The 19,630-nt window shown below is 49.1% G+C and overlaps 6 protein-coding genes across 9 annotated transcripts; 1 reads left to right on the forward strand and 5 right to left on the reverse strand.

Moving 5' to 3' along the window:
• Window positions 1–211: 211 nt before the first annotated feature.
• FOXG_03075 (uncharacterized protein) lies at window positions 212–3,681 on the reverse strand. Its single transcript, XM_018380599.1, has 2 exons — window positions 3,453–3,681; window positions 212–3,177 (listed from the first exon to the last, which is right to left on the reverse strand). Exon 2 carries the CDS (start codon window positions 3,142–3,144, stop codon window positions 487–489), a length of 2,658 nt encoding a protein of 885 aa, XP_018236900.1. The 5' UTR covers window positions 3,145–3,177; window positions 3,453–3,681; the 3' UTR covers window positions 212–486.
• A 590-nt stretch (window positions 3,682–4,271) lies between these two features.
• On the reverse strand, window positions 4,272–5,334 carry FOXG_03076 (superoxide dismutase; the record flags this gene model as incomplete). Its single annotated transcript, XM_018380600.1, has 5 exons — window positions 4,272–4,294; window positions 4,345–4,441; window positions 4,490–4,641; window positions 4,773–4,952; window positions 5,322–5,334. The coding sequence occupies 5 exons, from the start codon at window positions 5,332–5,334 to the stop codon at window positions 4,272–4,274; spliced, it is 465 nt and encodes a 154-aa protein (XP_018236901.1).
• Window positions 5,335–5,484: 150 nt separating this feature from the next.
• On the reverse strand, window positions 5,485–5,628 carry FOXG_18473 (uncharacterized protein; the record flags this gene model as incomplete). The annotated part of the gene is made up of 1 exon (XM_018398553.1): window positions 5,485–5,628. One exon carries the CDS (start codon window positions 5,626–5,628, stop codon window positions 5,485–5,487), a length of 144 nt encoding a protein of 47 aa, XP_018236902.1.
• A 608-nt stretch (window positions 5,629–6,236) lies between these two features.
• On the reverse strand, window positions 6,237–10,675 carry FOXG_18474 (uncharacterized protein). 4 transcript variants are annotated; one of them, XM_018398557.1, is made up of 5 exons: window positions 9,681–10,675; window positions 7,960–9,633; window positions 7,344–7,912; window positions 7,034–7,295; window positions 6,237–6,943 (listed from the first exon to the last, which is right to left on the reverse strand). In XM_018398557.1, exons 1-5 carry the CDS (start codon window positions 10,378–10,380, stop codon window positions 6,732–6,734), a joined length of 3,417 nt encoding a protein of 1,138 aa, XP_018236906.1. In that variant the 5' UTR covers window positions 10,381–10,675; the 3' UTR covers window positions 6,237–6,731. The 4 variants fall into 4 exon arrangements, with proteins under 4 accessions (XP_018236906.1, XP_018236904.1, XP_018236905.1 ...); XM_018398555.1 differs by having other exon boundaries at window positions 6,237–7,295; XM_018398556.1 differs by having other exon boundaries at window positions 7,034–7,912.
• Window positions 10,676–10,804: 129 nt separating this feature from the next.
• Window positions 10,805–19,535, forward strand: FOXG_03079 (myosin heavy chain). The gene is made up of 3 exons (XM_018380601.1): window positions 10,805–11,537; window positions 11,586–17,867; window positions 17,920–19,535. The coding sequence occupies exons 1-3, from the start codon at window positions 11,076–11,078 to the stop codon at window positions 18,379–18,381; spliced, it is 7,206 nt and encodes a 2,401-aa protein (XP_018236907.1). The 5' UTR covers window positions 10,805–11,075; the 3' UTR covers window positions 18,382–19,535.
• On the reverse strand, window positions 18,524–19,536 carry FOXG_03080 (uncharacterized protein). The gene has a single exon (XM_018380602.1). It carries the CDS (start codon window positions 19,457–19,459, stop codon window positions 18,821–18,823), a length of 639 nt encoding a protein of 212 aa, XP_018236908.1. The 5' UTR covers window positions 19,460–19,536; the 3' UTR covers window positions 18,524–18,820.
• Between the last annotated feature and the right edge of the window lie 94 nt (window positions 19,537–19,630).

A 19,630-nucleotide genomic window follows, 5' to 3' on the forward strand; every position in this document is an offset into this window, starting at 1 on the left:
TTCAGTAAGACATCAATCACGCCTGGGCCCATAATTCTGATTGCGACTTCTGCTCAAGTCCGCGCGAATAACAAGCGTAGTACTTCAACAAAAACGATCCAACACTGGCCCTACGAATATTGACATTGGCTGATATTGCTCAGCATGCTTATTTAGACATGAGCTAAACTCAATGCTGTTTGGCGTTGAATTCACTCATCGCGTTACAAGTGCTTGTGCTACTGTTGCTCACCTTTCGGAAGATCAAGCCATATTTGCTGGAAGTTGGCATTTATAAAGCATCTAGTAACGACTTTTTTCTATTTCTCATGCTTGTAACTAGTACATAGATAGTGACTGCCAATCCCATGACCACCCCAGGACACCATTCTCTTCCCTAGTTTTCGTGCTTGAAGCTTCATCTGTCAACCCCACTTGTAACATATTTGTAACCAAGATCTTTGCTCCATAATCATCGTCAACGCCAATCTTGAAGCCGGGGGCTGCTTAGTCTTCAGTGATATCTCCATACTCCCACATGCCCAGGCGCTGGTCCTTTGCCTGGCTCTCAACCTCTTTAAGGTGCTTGAGGGTAGACTCAAACGCCTTGCTACGTTCCCAAGCCTTGAGCTTCTTAGGAACCATGCCGTACCCACCGGCAACAACTTCCTTGTTGATAGAGTCATTGGGTCCGGGAAGTTCTCCCGAGGATCCAGTGTCATACAATGTGACATAGCTCATATTCTCCTTGTTGTCAATAAAGTCGAAGTTGGCAACAAGTCGCTTATTCTCAGTGAGTTCGTAGATGAAACCGATAGCATCTTCGAAATAATCGGCACCGGTAGGAAGTTGCACAAATGAGAGAGAGGCATCAATGGCCTGAGCCTTCAACTTCTGCGCACCAAACTTGGGCTGATCCAGTGCTCGTAGGCTAGACCAGGGGACCTTCTCACTGTTGCCGTAGTCGATATAAACAACTTCAGACTTCTTGGCACTGCGGTCATTGGCCCTCACGCGGGCTCGGTACCACTGACCATCAGCAGAGAATTTGGCTGAGACGTACTCTCCGGTCTTTGGGGCATCCTTGAGAGGGTTGTTGTTTTTGGAATCAAGGTGAAATCTTCGGAACTCGCTCATCAAGCTCTCAAGAGCGGCTGTTCCTTTGCCAATCTCTTGGATCTTGAGTTTACCGTTAGCGTCGATGTTGGTGATGACAACATCGCGGTAGTCGGTGGGCTTCTTGTCGATAGAGACTTCGGTTTCAGGGGCAGTTTCAGCAGTGTTCTCTTCCTCGTACTCCTCGTCCTGTGAGGGGTCCCAATCTTGCCATAAGTTCTTCCGAGCCTCCTTGGCCTTCTTCTCAGCGGTGAATAGCTCAGCAGCGTTGCCAGACTTTTCCGCAGAATAAGCGTGGACAGATGCGAGGCCTTCTTCGACCAAGACCTTGGCAAAGTTTTCTCGGTTGATATAAAGGTCGCCGATGAAGCCACCAACCTTGTCCATATCATGGATATCTACCTCACAGTCGCGCTGGTTGCATCGACGATTGGCAAGATCGAGAGACTCCTTGCCGAAAGGCTCACCACCTTCGCCATCGGCCCTGGGAGCTCGAGGGGCACGGATTCCTCCCAGAACCATTGTGAGTTTTACACTCTCTCGTGGAATCAAGATAGTGAACCTAGAACCGGCTTTGCAGAAGTCGACGATAGCAGGCACCTTTTTTTGTCGTTGTAGGGTAGCCAGCATGATTTTGGCCTTCTGTGTGTTCTCGGAGAGGTCGGTGTACTGCTTTGCTTTCTGAGGCTTGCCTGACCACATACCCTTCTTCTCCTCCTTAGCCTTCTCTTGGGCAGCGAGGAGGTCATCGTAATTAGGGGCTCGGTCAGTGTCATCCTTGCGATGTCGGATGACTGACGCCCATCCGTTCTCAACCAAGAGAAGGTTGATATTGGTATTCTTTTCGGTGACAGTGGCGACTTCACGAGCCTCGTATCCTTCTGTCGCGGGTTTGTTACCATCAATGCTGATTCTCACATGCTTTCCAATCAGTTTTTGACGAAGAAACTCCTTGGCTTCTTCTCGGAAAGGGCTTTCTGAAGGCTCTGTAGTACGGGGCCCTCGGACACTGCTGATGCTGATGCGCTTCTCTGTTGTTCCGGCCTTGTTCCTTACGAGAATGGTATCGGCACCAATGACCTTGGACACAATTGCGTCCTGATTTCCGCTCTCAGTCTTAGCAACATGGTGTTTGTGAAGCCGGAGCTTCTTGGACTGTGCCTGCTTTTCAGCAGCACGGAGAGCAGCCATTCTTTCACCTAACATAATAGAATGGAAGTCATTGCATCGTGCAAGACCTTCTTGCAGCAGAAACTCGGCGATATTTCCTCGGGGGTGGATAAGGGTGGCAACGAGTTGCCCTTGGGCGCTAGCACCAACGATCTCGACCTTAATCTTACGCTGGAGCAGCCTTGACTCAACAAATGATCTAGCCTCATTTCCGTATTCCTCGGCCGGCTGAGTGGTACCAGTAGAGGGAAGTGTGCGCTCGGTGGCAGGCGTTCGGATACCTGCAATCAGTGTCATGGGCTGAACGTGCTTCTTCTCGGAGAGCAAGAGTCGCATTAATACGCGGTCGCCACTAAGAACTCGCTCAACAATACCATCCACTGTCTTGCCTTTCCATTCCTTCAAGAATTCAGGGCCACCGAGATCATTTTGAACGTCAATAATACCACCGACTCCGACGTGGAGTCCCTTGTCCTCAGCCTTTGCCTTATTTTCGAGCTGGCGAAGTGTCTCAAGGCGGTCAAGCACCTCATCCGACTCCTCCTTACGACCAGCATCCTCGCGGACCTTCAGCCAGCCAGCCTTAACAAGCTCATCAGGCAGATTGGTTCCATCCTGAAGCTGGGCAGTACCAAATTCTCGACCGGAAGTAGGGATTGTGTACAGAACGGTTGCTTGAACGGGCTTTCCGACGACGAGGTCTCGAAGATACTCGCGAGACTGGAAGGCGAAAGGCTCGTCACCTTCGCGCTTCAAGTGAGGGGCCGTGACATAGGCAAGAGACAGGGTCCGTTCATTGTTGGGGTTCTTGGGGCTTGTCAATATCAGAGTGTCACCACTAAGCACGCTCTTGACATTGCCGATAAAGGTTTTGGACATTGTGGCGGATACAGGAGGACGACGCGGAAAGACCTGTTTGATTCAAGCTCATGTTAGTCGAATGCTGAGAATTAAAGTGCAACGGCGATTTTGACAAGGCACAGGAAGAACGCTGGAAAACAGACGGCGGGACAAGAGACAGTGGAGATTGTTGCAGTGGGAGCTGTCACAGTCCAAGAAGTTTCTGAATGGAATACCAAGCTAAGCAGAGCTTCAATTGAGTTTCAAGCTCCCTTGAGTGCTGCCACCGCCAGATGACAAGTAATCACGACATAATGTTACGGGTTAAGAAGATATTTCACACGTACCTGGGGATAGGGAGGTTGTGTTTCTTTTGGAAGATCGAGCCTTATTGAGAAACCAAGTTGAGCTCAGATAAGGAAAGTCGAAAGCCAGGAGAGGGGAGAACAAGAAAGAAAGAGCTTCATCTGAGCATGTGGAGTTGAAATCGCGTGAGGTCCCTTATGGCAAGGTGGCCCCAAGGCCAAGTTCGCCGCTAAAGTGTTGAATGTGGAGACAAACTCAGGGGTTTATGGCGGATGGATGTCCCTGCAGCTAGTGACCGCGGGGTACCAGTACAACCTACTTCAATAGAAAGGGCAGCTGTCGCCTTGGATGGCTTCAGCTAGGGCGAAGCTTTACCGAAATGGCTAGGAGCCTGGTAGCTCCAGAGTTTCGAACTACGGCAAGGTCGTGTAGGCGGAGCTGTCACAGATCTGGGCATCTTACAATGTGATCAAAATGTCAAATTGATAATTTCTTGTTAATAGAGATAGGTGGTGCATGGTATAATAGTATGTCTGAGACTATCTTTAGGATGGAGCCATGGACTTCTCTCAGTGGATTCAAAGTGTCTTCGAAGTTCGAGCCCCTCATTATGGCGACATATGTACATAGACTATCCAACATGTCGGCGATTTCAACGAACATGTCGCCCAACTTGAACAAAGGTGTATGTGAGTTGACACTCTGCATCGAAAGTCACTAGCTGATAGTACTTGGCTTGATTGTATTTAACTATTTTCCTTTGCGTCTCATTGTACGGTAGTGGAGTACGTGCCACGCCATACTGTTCATCACCTTACAGCTTCTTGATCCAAGCAATAAAGTTCATGTTATTGGTTTCCTTAGTTGGAGATTCCGATGACACCTGATAAGCGATTAGCACTAGTAAATAACTAGATGTTGGTTTAAGCATACCGCAAGCAGGTCGGGGACCAGCGTTACCAGTCTTGAGGGACTCCTCGTTATCACCCTTGCCGAGATCGTCGGTGCCGGCGTGGACAACGACGGTTCGCTATGCCATTGTTAGTGAAATGTTGGACATGGGCAGAAATCGTCTTACACCGATGATGCTGTGCGGGCCAATCAGCTTGATAAGAGAGTCGGTGACAGAGCCCTTAGCATTTCCCTGGCCATCGGTCTCCAGGTTTCCGAGGTCTCCAACGTGACGGGTCTCGTCAGAGGGAGCACCGTGGGTCTTGTTGTGAGGGTTGACTGGCATTAACCGTGTTAGCGTGTTGTGAACAAGAGCAAGGCTGAAGATCTGTGACGGGAGATCTTCCCAGGAACGGGCCCTTCCGTGAAACCGAAGAAGCCGGCGATGCATCATGCAGGAACAAACTCACAGTGAGGACCAGCGGAAGTGCATCCGTTGGTGTTATCACCGAAGGTGTGGATGTGGAATCCTCGTTTGGCGTTGGGATCGTTACCGGTGATGTCCCAGGTGATGGTGGTAGGGGCAGATTCGGACTCCTGCTCGAAGATGACGGTGCCGGAGACCTTAGAGTCACCGCGGAGAACGCTCACTGCGAGGGGCCGTGTTAGCCAGCTTCAACGCGTATGATTGTAATACATGATGGCATCCTCCCCACTGGTGATGGCGCTGAGAGCTAAGCAGTTCTCCAACCTTGATAGACACAGCATTGACAGTTGAGTCATGGTGAGGCCCATCAAGGGACCTTCGATTATCATTCAATGTTCCTCTTGGGGCAGATACAAGCCCATCAAGGTACATCGAGTGTGAAATTCGTCATCTCGTTGGACGAGGAGGTCTGGGAAACTCGCTCAAACCAGCTCGAAGCCCCTCACTATCACCCGCGGGGCATGGGTGATGCCATCTATAAAAAGAGCCACCCTCTGTATGTGAGCGGTGGCTTGGTGACGGGAAGTCTTACCAGCCTTGACCATTTTGATGAATTTTGTTCTTTTGTTGTATGAGTTTAGGTTAGGGAAGCAGTTGAAGATTGAATGATGATGCAAGTGGAGAGGGGAGCAAAGAGGAGTTTTTGAGGAAGAGTCGGGGTCCGAGGCGGCACGACCTCCGAGCTTCTGAGCTTTCTACCTCTCGCCAGCTTCAACCTCTTTCCGCTTCATGCGCTGTGCTTCCCCACTCTTGGACACCCAAAGCCCACTGAGTTGCCCAGCAGCGTTCTTAGCCAATCCCTTACAGTCCTCACCAAGCTCTGGCAAGCTACGGGACATCTCAGCGTCTCATGAAGCTTAGCAATACTGAGGTGGGGTTGCCATTAAGAACTGGACCCCGCTCCGTCACACAGTCGTCATTTTACCTAGCCCCAAATAGGGTTGGCGAATGAGATTGCATCATTAATGGAATCGGCTCCTACAGTAGACATCTAAGCCGATTTTCGGAGTTATTTGCTTAGACGCTGCGTTTCATGCCGCGGATGTGCACTTGCGCAGTGTTGGAAATCAGATGCAAATATAAAGGCGTGGAGTGGAGCCTGACCAGGGATATTTTACTGCATGATGTGGAATCAATGTTGTGAGAATATCATAAGTAAGCCTCATGGAGCAAGAAAGCACATAACGTAGAGGCAATGTGCCAAAATAAAACAGTGCAAGGTCTACTAAAGCTACATGAAACCTACCAAGTCCTTTATCAATTAAGACAGGTAGGTATCCTAAGTTTTTGCCTTCACTAAGGGAAGATCCTCATACCCATGATTATGGTCAATTTTTACAGCAGCGTATCATATTGGGGATCGAGCGGTTACCTGCTTCAGAATACAAGACAATAAGCAGTCAAGATCCCCTAAAGAAACAACAACGAAAGAGACATGGTGTTAGAAGTCAGTTAAACTTATCAAATAAGAATGTATTATTACCATCCAGCCCGGTATATTTGGTCATCTCATACGGAGGCAATCCATTTACTATTGTCGGCTGTACCTAATGTACTCTGATAACGCGTCTACCTCCTCTTTAAAATACAGCATATTACTCTTTCTTTTCCTTTCGAGGTCTTTCTTATTTTTTCTGTATCGCCTTCAGCTGCATCTTGCCCATCACAAGCAGATCAATCATCCCGAGAGACTGTCAGATGCAACCCATGACTTTTTATTAAGTTGAATGGATCTTTTGGAGAGTCAAATACGGATATCAGCTTCAGAAACGAAACGAGCTGCATGATGGCGCAGTCGCGAAAGCACTACGCTTCATTGTGTAACTTCATGTCTTGAGCATCATCGATCCACCGAGTGTGCAATGGCGGTCGAATTAGCTCTCTGACAAGAACCATTGCCAGTGTTATTGTCTCAAAGGAAGGGTCAAATTTCGGGTCATCTTCAAAGGGTGACAGCACCCAATGGTAGAATTTTCGTTTTGTCGCCGAGAAACTTCGCACGATACTCGATAATACCGTTGCTGATAGCATCGAAGTCCTTCACCTTGCGTTTGCGAAAGTCTGTAAGCAATTCGCGAAGTCCTTCAACGTACTGATCATGTTGTTCTGCCTCGCAGTTGCCATAGGCACCAAGTTGAAGGAGAATTTGATCATCTATTGCCGCTCGGCATGTTAGCGTTCCCTCCACTGGCATGCGCCCTCGCTTGTTTTTGGTTGTGTTTCGTGGATCATGATAGCACGTACCCGGAACCTGCATGTTTTCGAAATGCTGGAATTGGCACTCGCTGCCTCTAGGGCAAGCTCCTTCAATGAGCTGGTCAGGGCATACTTCCCTTGTTACGTCGATCTTATTGCTGTAGGTTAAAGAGCGCAACCCCCCCGCCACCGAACCGCTGTACTGAGGATGAAAGCGATAAGCCCTAAAGTATTGAAGAGGCGTCTCATATGGGACGAATGTGGTTTTGTCGATTTTCTCACAAACTCGCAGTGCCTTTTGGGCCTCGGCCTGTAAGGAGTTAGCTTTGCAACCCAAGAACAGACCAAGTTTGTCTACTTCTCGATGCGTTTCAGATTCCGTATCTCCATCACCGGTTGAGATCGGCTGAGTGATTGGAGTTGTCGTTGCCATGCCCTGCATGTCAGTATCGCTTGTTTCTAGCACTCCATGATCGAGTGGTGCATGAAAAGGCGAAGAATGCCAGGAAACAGGGGACTGTGGATCTGGTAGACGAATGCCGACATGCGTTGGCTCGTAGTCATCGGTATCTTCCTCGCTCGAAGTATCGGCCTCTTCCATTGCCACATCTTCTTCGGCCTCTTCAGCTCCATTCATGGCAGGATCGCCAGATATGTTGACTGTATTGTGTGTGATGGAAGATCTTGTCGCTAATGCAGAGTGGCTACCGGGTACAGTAGTCTCTTTTGTCCTATGATTCTCAAGCTCTCGAAGTTCACCTTGAAGAGGTTCGTCTATCGTTTCCTTGTTATTAGTCGACTCAATGCTCGAGGCTTCGTCCATCGAGGCGTCTGGCTCAACTTCATCGCAAGAGAGATTCATTTTTTCGTTCTCTGCAAGTCCAGTTAATGTTTCTTTTGAGTTCGTCTCTTGAGAGGACCTCTGAGCTAATTCAAGATCAGTATAGAACACGTACAGAATCAATTATGCTAACCATTTGTCACCATATCTAAGCTGTCCCTCTGGAAATTCTCCAGCTCAGACTCGTTCGGCGTTGACGGGTTCAACTCATTTTCTGCAGCATCTTCCTTCAATCGCTCTTCTTCAGCCAAGCTGTTCTGAATCTCCTTCTCGAGTCTAGCGGCTTCAGAGTATAGATGCTTGAGTTGCTCGGCCTGTGCCCTTCGCTGAGCTTCAAGAATAGGCAGGCGTTCGCTGGCAACTCGAGCACGCAGCGAGGGTCTTGCTATCACGGATTGGTCTCTCGCTTTGGGCAACTTGGCAATAGCATGTGGAGAATGGTGCACACTTGACGCCGGGCTACCTTGAACCACTTCGGTATTTGTCGATACAGCACGCCTTACAGCAGGTGCTGGCGGGGTCGGAACGTCGACGCTACCCTCCTTTGAAGGCGATCCAGATTGAGGCAAAGGTGAATTATTGCCGGACTGTTTTGCCTTCTTACGAGCCTCGGCCTCGGCAATTTTTCGCTTCATATCCTCAATCTTTTTGTTCATACTCTCAAGATCATACATGCCATTAGCACTTGTGGTGGGAGTCCCTGCAGTCTTTGGGCTAGATGCAGCGCGACGAGACGCACTGTCTGGCAGAGCCGGATGATCACGGAAAGATGCTGTTCTTGAACCGGGTGTCATAGGCCGCTGTATTGACGAAGGCCGCAACTCAGGAGAATCAATTTCCATCTCGGCGTCGTCTTCATCGTCGCTCACATCGATTAGGAATGGACGAGACTCTCGAGTCTGGCCAAACGGGCGCTTATGAGACATGGCCGTGGAATTTTCGTTCAAGTCCGCTGCAACAGGTCGTTTGCGCTGGTGAGGAACAGGAGAGGGTGCGTTTGATGACAGGAATAATCCAGGGATAGAAGGTACCGTTGCTGGATCCGCAATTTCAACATTGGCTTCTGTTTGCTCATCAATATTCATGGAATCAGCACGCGCAAGACTTTGCGACCTGCTGGTTTCAGTTACTGGCAGAGGTAAGTGAGGCTCTGAGGGTGTATGGGCTTGGGGCGCCGCCTTCGCGTTTGCCTCCCGTGCTTTTATCAATGCCTCCATCTTTTGTTGGATCAGCTTCGACTTCTCCGATTGACTCTTAGTCTTGTCTGTTTTCGTGTTGCCCGGCAATAAGGACATCGGATATGTAGGCTTAGTGTTATCAGTGTCTCCGACTGTTGTTTTGGAACCTTTGGCAGCCAATAAACGGGCTATACGATCTTTCCGTTCTTCAGACTTGTCTTTCATCTGCTCCACGCCCCTAGGCCCAGTGGTGGCCGTACTTGCTACCGTTGAAGGACTCTCTTGGTCGAGGGTATTACTCGGTACTTTAGCAACTTTTGACATCGACGGGCGTTTTGCTTCTCCTTGGTTTGCGGTAGTGGCTTCCAAGTCAAGGCCCATCTCCTCAAAAAGCTCATCCAGCAGTGCCCGATCAATTCCTTCTTCGATATAGTTGTGATATCGAACGTTGAGTGGCCAGAGGTGTAAAATCGCCTTTTCAGCCCTTTTCTTAGATTCTGAGATAATTGAATCTATATGCCTTGTGTCAGGCCTCGGGCTTGAGCTGTACTCGCCGCCATTATCATTCGTGGTCTTCATGACTGTTGCTGACTCCGTCATTTTAAGGTCATTGGCAACGCGTGAGTTACCTGGTCGGAATTAGCATCACCACAAAGTACTAAGAAACTAGACATACGTGTATTTGACCCGCCGTTTTCCGAACCGTTGGATTCTATTTCACGGGGGGAGAGATACGGCGAGTATGAGCCGGAACGTTCGCGACCGAGTTGCTTTGAGTTCGAAGCTCGTTTCTCGGCATCGTGGTTGTTTTGCAGGTTCTTGGTCGTGTGATGCTTGGCAGCTGTAGAATCTGGCGGTTGGGAGCCTTGGTTCTCGGCATCGGGACCATCTATCCCGTTGGGCTCATAGATATCCTCGAGTTCGCCTTCACTGAGCTCACCTTCTTCCATTTTATCCACATCCATTGCAATAGTCGACCGCGAGTTGTATGTTATCGAATGGCTGGATGCGTCATTATCATCGGGCTTTGTCGTCACACCCGTTGTCATGGCACTGGTCGAGTCTATTTGAGTATCGGGAATATTCTGAGGTAATGTCGGTTGCCAGTTCGCAGTGTCATGCGAAAACCTCATTCCTAAACCTGGAATGGCAGTCTGATTATACTCATACGCTTCCGCAACTCCCTGGCCGTGGGCCGGTTGAGTCCCAGCTGCGTCGTTATGATAAAGGGCAGGATGATACGATTCATTCGCTGAGTACGCGTAGGGCTGCGAGGTTTGGTAGCCCTGGGCCGCACCATGGCCATACACGTACCGGCTCATTTGTGGTGAATATTCTAAGTTTTCGCGGATCAAAGATGACGTGCCCGATCGCATCAACGAGAAAATCAGATGCTAATCCAAGCTTATGGTCAAGCGTTGAAGCCTTCGGGGGTGGATAAGTCGGGAAGAGGGTCAATTTATTCGTTGTGATCTCAATATGCAAACCCCAAGTAGTAAAGTTGCAGTTTAAAATCGAGAGTTCGTGATGAATTCATAACAGTCAACACCGTGATTTTTTCTTTTCGTACGTTGACTGATCTGCTTGTCGAAAGGTTTCGTTAGCAAGCACCCCTAGACGTGATAGAGTAGGTAGTCCATTGAAAGAATAAAGCTAAGAATATAATCCCAATCTGTCTTTGACAGGAATATGCGTCGCGTCTAGTCGCATACGGTTTAGCGCGGGTCGGGCGCTCAGATCACATGACATGGCTTTGTTTACTCCCCGTCAGCTGTCCCTGGCAACGCGCTGAATAGATCGCTGATGTTAATGTCAGTTCCATGCCCAACTGTGCTATCCCAATACTTGCATTTGTATTGCATTACTTCATGGCACGTTCATGAAAGGGTGAATCCCGACCACAAGTTTGTTATAATTTTACCTTTTAATAACTGGAAGACCAGAAACTGCGCTTCCCTATTGTTTCTCTACCCTGCCTGATTTGTTTACTTTGCGTAATCGCACAACCTGGAGTCGAGTATCTGGCCGAGAAGACCGCAAGACTACCAATTGTTCATGTGGGCTCTTCACGATGACTTTCAACGCCAACGCCAACGGCACAGCGCATCGGCGCAGTAATCCTTTTGCGAGAACGCCTTCTGCCTCTCCAGCTACAAATACCAACTTGCGACCCAAGTCAGCCATATTCTCCTCTCCTTCATCAACTCCTGGGCTCTCGACACCTCTAGGACACAGCCGGACACAGTCAAATGGATCATTATCAGCAATAACTCATGGTTTCTCCGGTTCAGCGCCAAGGCAACAACGCAGTGACTCCAAGAGCGGCACTCCAACATCGACGACATTTGCACCGTCATTCATCAAGACCGAGGAGATGAAACGCCATGATACAGTAAAGGGTATCGAAGGTGAAAACGACTTCTCCGGGAAGCGCTACGTCTGGCTTAAGGATCCACAAGCGGCATTCGTCCGGGGATGGATCGTCGAAGAAATGGACGGGAATCGGTTACTAGTCCAGTGCGACGACGGCACTGTAAGCATCAGTTGATAGTTGGCGTTCCGTATATTAACAGTTCTTCAGCAAAGAGAGGCCGATGCCGAGAGCGTCGACAAAGTGAACCCTGCCAAGTTCGACAAGGCAAACGACATGGCCGAGTTGACGCACTTGAACGAGGCATCAGTTGTCCACAACCTTCATATGCGATACCAAGCCGATTTGATTTATACGTACTCGGGCCTTTTCCTTGTTACCGTCAACCCGTACGCGTCGATTCCCATTTACAGCAATGAATACATCAACATGTATCGTGGGCGGAGCAGAGAGGACACGAAACCTCATATTTTTGCAATGGCTGATGAAGCCTTCCGCAACCTTGTGGAAGAGGGGAAGAACCAGAGCATTCTAGTGACTGGTGAATCCGGCGCAGGCAAGACAGAGAACACGAAAAAGGTCATTCAATATCTCGCTGCTGTTGCTCAGGCAGACTCGACAATCAAGCACAAACCTCACCATTCTAACCTCTCACAACAAATTCTTCGAGCAAACCCAATTCTCGAGGCATTCGGAAACGCTCAGACAGTCCGCAACAACAATTCCTCACGATTCGGAAAATTCATTCGCATTGAATTCACTCGAAATGGAGCTATTTGTGGCGCATACATCGACTGGTATCTGCTAGAAAAGTCCAGAGTCGTACATATCAACCCCCACGAACGAAATTACCACGTATTTTACCAACTTCTCAAAGGTGCAAGCTCCAGCTTAAAGAGGGAATTCTTAATCGATGGTCTTACGGTCGAAAATTTCAATTATACCAGAGATGGCCACGACACAATTGTGGGTGTCTCAGATCATGATGAATGGGAATCCCTCATGGAAGCATTTAACGTGATGGGGTTCTCGGATGAAGAGCAGAGGTCTATTTTGCGAACTGTGGCGGCGGTGCTACACCTGGGCAACATCACTGTTGTCAAGGAAAGCCGCACTGCAGACCAAGCCCGTCTGGCACCAGATGCAAAAGAGCAAGCCGCAAAAGTGTGTAAGCTTCTTGGTGTACCATTAGAGCCCTTCTTGAAAGGTCTTCTCCACCCCAAAGTCAAGGCAGGTCGAGAATGGGTTGAGAAGGTACAAACCCCTGAGCAAGTTCGGCTTGGCTTAGACGCTCTTTCGAAGGGCATCTATGAACGCGGTTTCGGCGATCTCGTCAACCGAATCAATGGACAGCTTGATCGCACTGGCATGGGTCTGGAGGATTCGCACTTTATCGGAGTACTCGATATCGCCGGTTTTGAGATTTTCGAACAGAATAGCTTCGAGCAGCTATGCATCAACTACACCAACGAAAAGTTGCAGCAATTCTTCAATCATCACATGTTCGTCCTGGAACAAGAAGAATATGCACGTGAGCAGATCGAATGGAAATTCATCGATTTTGGTCGTGACCTGCAGCCCACGATTGATTTGATTGAATTGTCGAATCCAATAGGTGTCTTTTCTTGCCTTGACGAGGATTGCGTTATGCCCAAAGCTACAGACAAGTCATTCACTGAGAAGCTTAATTCTTTATGGGACAAGAAATCAACGAAATACCGACCCTCGCGTCTTGGTCAGGGTTTCATTCTCACTCACTATGCTGCCGAGGTCGAGTACTCTACAGAAGGATGGTTAGAGAAAAACAAGGACCCTCTGAATGATAACATCACCCGCCTTCTAGCTGCTTCATCGAACAAGCACGTTGCTTCCCTGTTTTCTGACTGTGCTGAATCGGAGGAGGATCATGCCACTGGAAGAAGCAGAGTCAAGCGAGGGCTCTTCCGCACAGTCGCCCAGAAACACAAGGAGCATCTTCACAGTCTCATGGCACAACTCCACTCCACCCATCCTCATTTTGTTCGATGCATCCTTCCCAACCATAAAAAGAAACCAAAGCAGTTCAACAATCTCCTTGTTCTTGACCAATTACGCTGCAATGGTGTTCTGGAAGGCATCAGAATTGCGCGGACTGGTTTCCCCAACAGACTCCCCTTTGCAGAATTTCGACAGCGATATGAGGTCCTTTGCCAGGATATGCCCAAAGGATATCTCGAAGGACAGGCCGCGGCCAGTCTTATGCTTGAAAAGCTTGGACTTGACCGCGCTTTATATCGGGTGGGCTTGACCAAAGTCTTCTTCCGCGCGGGTGTTCTTGCAGAGCTTGAGGAGCAACGAGATGCTCTAATCACCCAAATCATGTCCAGATTTCAATCAGTCGCTCGAGGGTTCATACAAAGGCGGGCAGCCTACAAGAGGCTATTTCGCACTGAGGCCACCAGAATCATCCAAAGAAACTTCAATGTTTACCTGGACTTGGCGGAAAACCCATGGTGGCAGCTGATTGTGAAGATGAAGCCTCTTCTTGGTACCACTCGTACAGCCACAGAAGTCAAGCGAAGGGATGCAATGATCAAGGATCTAAACGAAAGGATGCAACTGGAGTCCCAAAATCGTATGAAACTTGAGGAGGAACGGCGAAATTGTCACGCCGAAATGGTCCGAATCCAACAAACTCTCGAGAGTGAGCGTGCGCTTGCTTTAGATAAAGAGGAAATTTTCAAGAGGCTTCAGCTTCGAGAAGCGGAGCTCGAGGAGAAGCTTGCGGGAGCAATTGAAGACCAGGAAAGGCTAGAAGACGAGTTAGACGACCTTCTAAATGCCAAGAACCGGGCGGAACGAGATGTCGAAACGTATCGTTCTCAGCTCGAGCAAGCTGCCACCCTCATTGCTAAGCTTGAGGAGGAGAAAAAGGGGTTGAGCACAAAGATCAGTGAAGTTGAACAATCAATGGCCGACATAACTCAGAGGCAGGCCGAGCGTAGCGAGCAGGAACTTGCCCTCCAAGATGAAATCAAGATGCTTCAAAGTCAACTATCGGTCAAGGAAAGGAAGGTTCAGGATTTGGAGACCAAGCTTGTGAAGCTCGATCAAGATTCGGAGCTTAAACTTCACGCGGCTCAAAGAGAGCTTCAGTCAACTAAGCTCCGAGAAACTCAACTTACTCACGAGAACGAAGACATCCAGAGACAGCTCAACGAGCTCTCCAAGACGTCGACTGATTACGAGGATCTTGTACGGCAAAAGGAGAGTGAACTCGCTCTTCTGCGAACCGACAACAAGAACTTCGAAAGCGAGCGCCAATCTCTTGAAGATCAGAAGAAGTCTCTGACCACTGAGAAAGAGAAGAACGCCGAGAAGTACCGCGAGGCTCAAGCTGAACTTGTAGCCATGAAGTCTCGACAATCTCAACTGGAGCGAGAGGCCGAGGACGCAAAGAGCTTGCTGGAAGCACGTCTGTCGGAGGATGCACAAGCCGATCAGAATCGCCAAGTCCTTGAGTCACAAATAAAGGATCTTAAAGATGAGCTGTACAAGACACAGATGGATCTAAGTCGAGAACGCCAGTCTCGAGATGACGTCCAACTGCTCGGTGAGCACCGCTACCAAGAGCTGAAGGATGAATTCGATCGTCTTAACGAGTCAAAAATCATCATCGAGAAAGAACTATATGCCCAGCAGGATACCTTACGGAGAACAATGGAGGCTCGGACTACTGCTGAGAAAGAACGTGACGAAGCAAGACAAGAGATTCGCCGCCTTCGAGTGGCGAAGACACAAGCTGAGGAGGCAAGAATGCAAGCCGAGGTCGCTGGCGAGAGACAAGCCTCCAAGGCAGCCCTGGACCGCGAGAACAGTCTTCGAAAAGATCTCGATGCAGCACAGGAACGGCTTCAATGGTTTGAAGGAGAGTGCGCCAAGCTCAACCACCAGATTGAAGACCTCAACAAGTTGATCCTCGAATCAGGCGAATTTGGCTTGAAAAACGATCAAGCCAAAGAAAGACTTGAACGGGAGTTGACCACTGTGAAGAGCCGCCTGACAGCATCAGAGAATGACAATCGTGCTTTGCTGAACAAACTACAGCAGAAAGGGTTGGAGATTGCTCGCTCTAGTTCACGCGCCAGTGAAGCATCTCGAGGTCAGATCATATCTCTCCAGCGCGAAAAGGCTCGGCTGGAAGAGCAGAACACAAAACTCAACAAGCAGTTGGGTGATTCCCAACTCGCAATTGCATCACTTGAGAAAAGAGCGGAGAAATTGCAGCTCAGCCTGGAAGATCTTAGCCATGAGGTTGCCCGTGAAGTCAAGTCAAGCAGAAATGCCGAAAAGGCGACTTCTACCTTCACAGCGCAGCTGGCTGAAGCAAATAGAACCATTGAGTCAGAGCGGCAATTACGAACTCAGGCTCAGACTACTATTCGTACCCTGCAAACATCTGTGGATACACGAGACAAGGAAGTGAATGAGCTGCGAGCTCAGATGCTAGATGTTCTACGGACTGTTGATCCAGAGGTTCCCATCCCCCCTCAGTCAGATGGAGCTGATGAGAATGTACTCATTCAGAACTTTGATCTTGTGAGAAAAGTTGAGGAGCTTCAGCAAAACCTTCGTGTGCAAACAGCAGCTCGAACAAACGCCGAGAATCAACTTAGCGAAATGCGAGCGTCGAGGAATGACCCTGCTAGCCGACCTAAGCTCGAGGAGATCCAGCTCAATGAGGCGCCATTCCAGGGGTCACCAACTCAGAAGAGGGCAGCTAAGCTTCATGCTCGCAATTACTCCAATACTTCCACACCCACCCGGCGCTTCCAGGAACTCGACCATCTTCAAGATTCAACACGTTCCGATCGAACAATCGACACTCTCAACTTCAACAATCGTATGGATTTGAAAGCCGAAGTCGAGGAACTTCAGAATCAGCTTCAACTTAAGGAAATGCAAAATCGTCACCTGCAGAGCCAGATTGACCGAAGCACGCCTGTACCGGAGAACTACGATGACCAAAGCCCATCTTTGCGTCGCATTCAAAAACTTGAGATGGTCAATACTCGTCTTCATGAAATGCTCGATGACTCTAATAAGAAGGTGTCTGCTTTGGAGCGCACAATTCGATCCGGGCAGCTTTCATTACGGGATGTACAGACACGCACACATGAAGAAATTTTAGAGGTCCTGAACAGCCAAGAAGACTCTCGTCGAGCCTTGGTTCATAGTCACAAGGACGCCGTGGCGGAGTTAACCGATATCAAGGGACACTTTGAGAGACTACGACACGATCGCGCCAAAGCCGAAGTCGAGCTCCGCGATGTCAAGTCTGACCTACAGGAGATGACTCTAGCAAGAGAGCAAGAGGCACAGAATCGAAATCAGCTTCTCCAAGAGTTTGCAGATCTTCAGATTCGTCTTGATGCAGAAACCTCGAAGTTTGCAGATGTCTCTTCTAGTCTTGAAATGTATAAGAGCCGCGCGGACGAATACTTCAGCAAACTCGAACAAGCCGAGATCGCTGTTCTCAAAGCTAGTCGCGCCGAACAGTTTGCCAAGTCCCAAGCAAAGGAAGCCGAAGACACATATGCGGAGGTCATGGCAGAACGTGAGAAGATGGATGCCAGCATTGAGGATCTCCAACGCCAGAACCAACGCCTCGAGGAAAAGGTTGAGGATATTTCGACCGATTTGGCAGCTGCCACTCAGGCTAAGAAGAGACTTCAACACGAACTCGAGGACTACCGTAATCAGAGAGCCATGGAGATCGAGGACAAGGAATCGAGTATGGAGCAGACTCGTAAGAAGTATCAGGCCGAGTTCGCTACATTGACCAACGAGCTTGATCTTGCTCGTGAGGAGAGGCTCTTCAAGCAAGCAGAGATTGCCCGCCTTCGAGAAGAACTTGATGAGTTGAGGTCAAAGTGGGATGATGAAGTCCTCAACAGCTCAACCTGGTCCAAGGAGAAGGCTCGTTTAGAGTCAACGTTGGCAGACGTCGCTTCCTCTCGTGATGAGGCAGTAAATGCTCACAACGAAGCTCAAGGAAAGGTTGTGACATTGCTCTCTCAAGTCCGTACTCTCCGCTCCTCGGTGGACGAGATCACAGCAGAACGAGATCACCTTCTCCGGGAGAAGCGAAATGTCGAGGCTCGCCTCGAGGAAGCGAAATCTGGCCTTGAGGACCTTGTGAAGGGAGACAGTCCCTCTCTGCGCAATGCCGCCAACATGGACAAGGAGATTCTGGAACTAAGGTCACATCTTGCCCAACAAGAGGATATTGCGGCCGCTGCCGTGGAGAAGATGCGCAGAGCAGAAGCCCTAGTGACAGAGGTACAAAAGGATGTCATGGTGGAGCGCGAAAACAGCATTCAGCTGCAACAACAGAAGGCATCTTTGGAAAAAGTTCTAAACGAGGCCCAACTCAAACTTGTTGATCTGGAGACCAAGGGTTACTCGAGTGCTAGCCAGGATGTCAAGTTCCTACACAAACGTATTCAGGAGGTGAGTTGTCCCTGTAACACTAGACAACTTTATCGAAGCTAACATGATGCAGCTCGAATCACAGCTCGAAGACCAGGAGACTGAGCGTAGCAAATCTCAGCGCTCCGTTCGAAACGTAGATCGAATCATGAAGGATATGCAAGGTCAGATCGACCGCAAGGACAAACAAAACACACAGCTCTCAGAGGATGTCTCAAGGATGCGCGACAAGGTCGAGAAGCTTCTGAAGACCATCGAGGAGCTACAGTCATCGGAGTCCCAAAATCAGTTGTCAGCTCGTCGAGCTGAGCGTGAACTCCGAGAAGAAAAAGAGAAAATCGCTCGACTGGAGCGCGAATTGGCAGGATTGAAGAACCTCCGCAGCGACAAGGGGTCGGGCAGCGTCATGGGTAGTGTCCGCAGTCGCATGGGCCCCTGGCGGGTCAGCGAAGGAGATGATGCATCCACGGTGGACATTCCCAGGAGGAAGAGTAGCCTTAGTAGGGTTCCCAGCTTCACAAAAGGATTCCTATAAAGGTAGGGGAAGTTGAACAAGGGTGCGGATGTAGGATACACACATAAGCTGGGAGCATGTTGATGAGGCGTTGAAGCATTTGTCCAGGGTCTGGGTACTGTAATGGTTTGCGAGGCATGGGAGGCGGGCATGATGAATGGCAGATGGTGTCTAGGATGGTTTTTGGTTCGCTAGTGCTTTAGGGATTATTTACTTTGCGTATGATTAATGAGGAGCTTACGCTGCATGTGTACTATGTGGGATCCCTCCTTCTGGGGCAATGTCACTGCAAGATAATTCAATACGAGTGGTTGAATGACCAATGTTCTTCAGTAGTCGTTTCGTGATTAGAGTATTCCATCTCGCATAATATGAATACATGGTATCTTACACACCAAGCTCTGCTCAGCTTTGTAGTAGTATCGAGGAGCGCCTTGGCCGAGCAGACGACACAAGAGCGTCATTTCTCATCCTCTTGGGGAATGTCTAAAGGCTTCTGTGGCTTCTCCATTCCCATCTTGCCCATAAGTCCCTCTATCAACTCCTCCATCGCTTTTTCATCTTCAGGGCTCACCATCCCGGGCCTGCGGGTCACAGCCTGCGTCCGCTGCCTTAATTCCTCTATCGAGGAGAGATCAAATGCCCAGGAAATGCCTCCTACCAGCATGACTCCAAAGCTCATGACGTTGAGCGTGGCAAGTCCAAGGGCTTGCACAGCGAGTAAAGATCTGTCACCCGAGTCAAATTTGACTTGGTGTCGGTTGGAAGTGTAAAATTTGGGGAAGGAATTGTGCCGCATTCGTAGCACTGAACGTCTTGACACGGCAACAGATGCAGCAAGGAACCCAGCACCAGTGAGCAGCAGACCGAACTGTCGAATTGAACGGTCCCATGACGGTTGCTGTGCTGCTATTATTGGCGATGCTCTTTGTGGAGCAGCAGAAATAGTTGGTGGAGTTGGTGTTGCTGGTGGGATTGAAACATTCGCAGATGGTCTTTGCTGGGCTGGTGAAGTTTCTTGGTTTTCCCGGGGAATTGAACCTTTATCAGAGTTGGGTATACTGAGCCATGAGCTTACTAAAGAAGCAAGAATAGGCATTTTTTCGTGATCCGCCAACTTCTATTTGGTGGCAGCGTTTGTGACGGATAACTGTGCTGGGAATAGTAAGGTAAACCGTTGAATGCCTATTACTACCTCTTACCTTAACTTAGTTACTCGATATTACCTTTGGGGATATAGCACCCCGCTCATTGCATACAACTATCACGA

Source organism: Fusarium oxysporum, chromosome 8 (genome assembly GCF_000149955.1).
Source record: "Fusarium oxysporum f. sp. lycopersici 4287 chromosome 8, whole genome shotgun sequence".
Classification (NCBI taxonomy): Eukaryota; Fungi; Ascomycota; class Sordariomycetes; order Hypocreales; family Nectriaceae; genus Fusarium; species Fusarium oxysporum.